Source organism: Pteropus alecto, unplaced genomic scaffold (genome assembly GCF_000325575.1).
Source record: "Pteropus alecto unplaced genomic scaffold, ASM32557v1 scaffold30, whole genome shotgun sequence".
Taxonomy (NCBI): Eukaryota; Metazoa; Chordata; class Mammalia; order Chiroptera; family Pteropodidae; genus Pteropus; species Pteropus alecto.
Window position 1 is genome coordinate 67,192 of NW_006429782.1, and position 5,723 is coordinate 72,914.

General features: G+C 65.9%; 1 protein-coding gene across 1 annotated transcript in view; it reads right to left on the minus strand.

The window, feature by feature from the left end:
* The window catches only part of SHC2 (SHC adaptor protein 2), a gene marked incomplete at its 5' end in the record, with an annotated part of 10,828 nt that extends 5,105 nt beyond the window's left edge, over positions 1 to 5,723 (minus strand). The window contains 11 exons of the mRNA XM_006904159.2: positions 7 to 21; positions 106 to 298; positions 707 to 770; positions 950 to 1,103; positions 1,499 to 1,625; positions 1,709 to 1,760; positions 1,873 to 1,926; positions 2,263 to 2,382; positions 2,544 to 2,604; positions 2,893 to 2,963; positions 5,631 to 5,723. Coding sequence (XP_006904221.1) covers positions 7 to 21; positions 106 to 298; positions 707 to 770; positions 950 to 1,103; positions 1,499 to 1,625; positions 1,709 to 1,760; positions 1,873 to 1,926; positions 2,263 to 2,382; positions 2,544 to 2,604; positions 2,893 to 2,963; positions 5,631 to 5,723 — 1,004 coding nt within the window. The remainder of the gene's footprint in view (positions 1 to 6; positions 22 to 105; positions 299 to 706; positions 771 to 949; positions 1,104 to 1,498; positions 1,626 to 1,708; positions 1,761 to 1,872; positions 1,927 to 2,262; positions 2,383 to 2,543; positions 2,605 to 2,892; positions 2,964 to 5,630) is intronic.

Here is a 5,723-nt window from a genome sequence, read left to right on the forward strand (position 1 = left end):
AGCTGGGTTACCCCCAAGAGGCTGGGGAGTCCCAGAGGGAACAGACTTCCCTATGGACTTGGAGAGTCCCTGGGGGTGAAGGCTGGGCCTCTCCTGGCAGACCACAGGTGGCAGGGATGCGGCCTCCCCCGCAGGCTAGCCCGCCCCCACGTACGCATGTCAAACAGGTCCTTCTTGGGGCTGTCCTCGGGTGGCAGGGACTCCGGGGCGTCCAGACCCTGCGTGTTGACGTACAGATGGTCCTCGTAGTCTCGGGGGCCCCGGGCGTCTGCCTGCACGTAGCCGTCCCCTGCCGAGGCTGGGGATGGGGAGAGGTGGCGGGTTGGGTCAGCTGGAGGAGCCAGGGGCGGGGCGCTGGGGGAGGGGGCCCCACCTGGTGCTTCACCCACACCCGCCTCCTCCAGGACGGCAGCCCGGCCCCCATTTGAGCGGCAGCACGGGCAGTGGAAAGCCCCAGAGATGCCCACCCAGGGGACGTGGGACACCAGAGGTCAGCCCCAGGGAGGGGCCGGCTCCCGCCCAGCCAGCCCCCATCTGCCGGGCAGGAAGGTGGCCCAGGGGGCCAGACCTTCCCGGTGTCGAAAGCAGTCAGAAATCCCAAGGGGAAAAAAGAAACTCGAGCTGTCAGCTGTCCAGAGAGCTCAGAGTGGGAGTGGACGTGGAGAGAAAGGGGGTGACAGGCGCCCCCCGGCCCCGGGAGTCCTACCCGCACCTGAGGAGCCGGGCTCCCACTGCAGGCCGCGGGCGTCTCTTCGAACAGGAGATGCTCCCTGAAAGAGAGTGGGGTCTTCCTGCGGTGCGTGAGCCCCCCTTCTCGGCCGAGCACCCCCAACCCGCCTAGCTGGAGGGGGGCAGGGGAGGAAGGAAGAGCCAGGGACGGGGTCCGTGGAGTCAGCACGTGGGGATGGCCCTGCCGCAGCCCCTCCCGCCCGAGTCCACACAGGCTGACCTGGCCGAGGCCGCCAAGGGCGCAGGGCTGAGTCAGGGCCAGCCTGGAGTCCACCAGCCCGCCCAGGGGCGGCTCCTTCCCCGGGACGCTGTTGTAGTAATTGTGATCCGTGTCCTCCTCGTCCCCCCAGGCCGACTCCTCCAGCCCCGTCAGCCTGGGGACAGACAGCGAGCTGAGTAGCCCACAGTGGCGGGGGGGTGCGGGGTCTGCCCACAAGCCCAGAGCGGTTTCCACAGTTTACGTGGTTAAGGAAACACCCAAAGAGCAGCATCTGGTGACACGTGAGAGTTACTGAAACTCGGACGGGGCGTCCACCGCTCTGCGGACCCCCGGCAGCTGCTCCCGCAGACGCCGGCCGTGACAGCCGGTCTGCACACATGGACTGTCTAGCCCTGTGCACAAGCGCCGGCCGCCCCCGTGTGCCGATGACAGCGATGACTGACAGCATCCCACGGAACGGGGGCTGTTTCTCTCAGGGTTTTACAGACAAGGAAGTGGGGGTCTTGGCAGCTCACGAGGACCCAAGCCCCGCAGGGGGCGGGGCCGTACCTTTCCAGGGGTGCGACCGCCTTGGGGGGGCTGTGCAGGTACTGTTTGAAGCGTAGCTCGAAGGCTTGGCCCACGGTGCTGATGACGCTCTGGGCGAGGCCCTCACAGCACTCCAGGATGTGGCAGGCTGGGGGCGGCGTTTGTGACAGCGTCAGCCCGGCCTCGGCAGCCGACACGCTCCACACAGGCCCGCGGCCCACTGGGCCTCACCTCTCTGGTTGATGGGGTCCTTGGCGACATAGGCCACGTAATCCGTCATGTCCTGGGGAGACGGGGCGGGTGGGAGGGGCTGCTGGACCTACGGGCCCCTGGCCAGGACTCCATCCAGGGAGGGGACAGAGGGGGCGCCGTCCACCCACCCGGCCCCTTCTTACCGTGTCTCCACCAGACGCGAAGGAGATGGACTGCATGTGGTGGTTGGCGATGATCTGCCAGAGAGACGCGCAGTCACGGGGCGTCTGGGGTCAGGGCCCCGGGCGCGGCCAGCGCCAGACCAGGCCTGGAGCGGGGCGGGCAGGAGGGCAGGGGCGCGCACACGCAGACGCGCAGACGCTCGTGCCAAGAGATACTTGTGACAGCTGGGGCTGGTGAGGGTGGTGGCAGCCGGCCCCCTGGCTCCTGCTCACGGCGGGGCCTCCGCCCACTTCCGAGAGACGGCGCCACACGCGGCCTTGCGCCCACCCGCCCTCCAGGCTTCGCCTCTCGAGTCACGGAGCCCGTCGGGCAGGGCCCCGGGCGCTGAGGGCAAGGTGGGCGGCTCTCACCTGGCGTGTGGCAGGCACCGACAGGTTGAGGCCGTCGGTGGAGATGCTGACCGCGATGCTCATGCCGGCGAACCGCAGGTTGCTCTTGCCCAGGATGGAGGCCAGGGCCTTGTTGGGTGCCTGGGGAGCAGCACAGGGCCGCAGGGTGGGCACCTAGGTGCTGGGGAGGGCGCCTGGGTGCTGGGGAGGGCGGTGCTGCAGATCGCAACGGCTGGGCAGGGTCCCAGGGTGGCCATGGCGTCCCCACCGCCCCACTCGGGGACCATGAGCTTTTCACCTACCTTCTTCTTCCAGGACCCCCTGACGCCAGGCACAGCCTCATGGAGACGGTTGATGGCTTCCCTGTTGGGGGGGCGTTGAGAGAGCTTGGAGGGGAGGGGCCTGGGGAGGGGGCAGGAGCTCAGAGAAGGGGGCTCAGAGGGAGACACGTTGAGAAAGGGGTGCAGTGGACCCTGAGGTAAGGAGGGGCCCCGAGGAGGGAGGAGCAAGAGGGGGAGGGGAGGGGGCATGGCAGGGCCTCGAGGCGTCTGGCAGACCCCTCAGCTCTCTCCCTACTGCCTCGTGCTTCTCAGGGGCCAGCGCAGGCCTGGTCCCCGTCCCCCCTTCCGCAGCCTGGTCCGGGAGGCTCACCTGGTCACCTGGGTACGAGTGTTGAAGTCCAGGGAGCGCATGGAGCGGAGGACCTCAATGCAGCCCATGTACTGCGGAGGGAGGGGTGGGGGTGAGGGAGAGGGAGGGAGAGGGTGGCGTGAGGAGGGGCAGGGGTGGAGGTGAGGAGGAAGTAGCCTAGTAAAACTGTGGATCTCACAGTAGGATTTCTCTTAAATTAGGGGAAGAAATTGTGGTATGTCGTAAGCCCAGACGTCACCTCTTCTGCTTATTCCTTTCTCCTTTTCCTAGGTATTCCAAGACACGCAGCGACTAATCAACATCTGCAAAGAGTGGAGAGAGGGAAGGAGAGGAGAAATGGAGGGAGGGGAGGAGGGAGAGGAGGAGGGAGGGGTGCAGTGGTGAGTGGCGTGCCCACCCCGCACCCTCCTCCTGCACTTCTGGGTCCCAGCCCGTCCCTCCCCCTCCACAGTGTCCAGCCAGCAGCCTCAGAGCCTCCCCCATCTATCTGTGACCAGTTCTTCCTGTGTCCAGGCTCGGTGTCACCTCAGAGCCGTCCTTCCTGCTCCTGTAACCCTCTGCTCACTCTTTCTCTGCCCCCTAGGACAGAAGCCCAGGAGGACCGGGACAGCGGTCACCCCTCTCCCTTCCGCGTCCCGGAGCCCGGCACAGGGCCTGCAAGCAGACGGGACCGAGAGGGTCCAGCCCGCGCAGCCCAAAGCTCTGGCCGCCTCTGACCCTTCGCAGGGACAGCGTGTGGAGTGCCGGCCCCACCACCGCATCCACGGAGGCCACTCAGAATCTCCACAAGGCGGCACCAGTGCCGAGGGACAGAGGTGGGAACAGTTGCATGGTCCCCCGGCAGCTGCTCCACGGCCGCAGGCCAGGGCGTGAGGACTCCCGGTGGCCCGGCCACCCTTCCGGCTCCTGTGCTCCGGGCCAGTCCAGGCCAGGGCGAGGACTCCCGGTGGCCCGGCCACCCTTCCGGCTCCCGTGCTCCGGGCCAGTAGCTGGCGTGTCCGCAGAGGCCCCTGGGCGGCGTCCGGCCCGGACGTGGCCCCCTCCACACGCGACGTCCGGACACGGAGAGTGAGTGTGCGTTGCCAGGGCTGGAGAAGGGATGGGGGTGGCTGCTCAGGGGGATGGGGCTTCCCGTTGGGGTGATGGAATGTTCTGGAACTGGACAGAGGTGATGGTCGCACAACCTTGTAAATGTACTGAATGCCACTGAATCACACGGTTGGGAACGGTTAGTGGTTACGTGTATGTGAATTTTACGGTTTTTAGGGTAAACTACGGTGATGCGAGCCGGCACGATGTGCCAGGGGGCGCTGGGCTCAGCGCCTGAGCCGTGCTCACACTAAAGCAGGGTGTGTGAGTTATCCCTACGTTTTAAGTCCGACCAAGAAAAAAAGTACATCCCGTGAATACTTATTAATTTCACAGGAAACGATGGCACGTGTCCCAGAGAGAAAGGTCACCTTAGCCAAGTGTGTTAGTCCTTGAGGCTGCCGTGACACAGGAGCACAAACAGCAACGTGTCCCCTCTCAGTTCTGGGGAGGGGACGTGGGGAGGCCGGGTATCAGCCGCCCGCTCCAGCCGAAGGCCCTGGGGAGGGTCCATCTGGTCTCCCCCGGCTGCTGGTTGTGGTGGCCCCAGACCCTCGGCTGCAGAGACGTCACTCTAGTCTGTACCTCCGCCTTCTCCCTGTGAGTCGGGGTCCACCCTTCCCTCTTTCCATAAGGACAGCAGCTGTATTACATTTGGGGTCCCTAAACTCAGATGACCCCATTTCACCTGATGACATATGAAAAGACCCTGTTTCCAAATAAGGTCACGTTCTGAGGCTCCAGTGGACATGAATTGGGGGGCGATCGCTAGGTGGCCCAACAGCAGGGAGGGGGCCTGTGTAAAGGCGGCAAACACATCAGCGTCCAAGGTGCTGGTCTCCAGCGCCGCCGGATGTGAATCCCTCGGGGAGGGCGGTGGCCCCCTGGAGCCCCCGCTTTTGGTCTGAGACGTGCAGGGTGAACTGCGGGTGTGCAGGAGGACAGCTAGCTCGGGTGACGCGTGGACGCAAGTGTCACGCACTGGCGCTGGTTCACCGAAACCACGCACGGGGGTAGAGTCACTGCGCAGAGAGAGTAACGGCGACAGCGTGCAAAGCAAGCCATCTGTCCAGCTCTCCCACATGCGTGAAAGGCGCATCATAAAACACGGGGATAAAGCACGCCCCGTTCCTTTCCCCCGCGGTGGAAGACCCCGAGTCTCGCGCCTCGAATCCCGAGGTGTGGAGGGGCGCCGCCCTTTTGCAAAGCCCCCCGCCCCGTGCCACCCACGGGCGAAGGTCTCCATCGTTCCGATCTGCCGTCAGTGAAAGCGCTTTAAACGTGGGGGGTGGTCTGGCACCGCGTCCCCACATTCAGACTCACTCGCCCCTCGGGAATGGCGGGGGTGGGGGGAGGATGCTTAACCTGCGCATGCGTGTCTCCCACCCACCTGCCGCCCTCTGCCCGCCCTCCCCACGTGACGCCGTGGGAATCCGGACCCCAGCGCCTCCCGGCTGGGGGCGCCCAGCGGAGCGCGGGCTGGAGATGGGGGTCGCGGGTGATGGGGAAAGGAGAAAGGTTGGAGAGGAGACACCTGGCTCTCAGGGTCCGCGGCGTCCGTGGGAGAGGTGTGGGGGAGGGGAGCCCCAGTCGCCAGGCCAGGGGTCTAAGGAGGGTGGGAGTCCAGCGGTCCGGGCCGGCGCACTCACCCGCACGATGTAGGAGACCCCAGGACCCAGGACCCTGGCGTCTGGGTGGAGCCAGCCGTGCGCCGGCTTGTGGATGAAGCTGCCCTTGCGGAT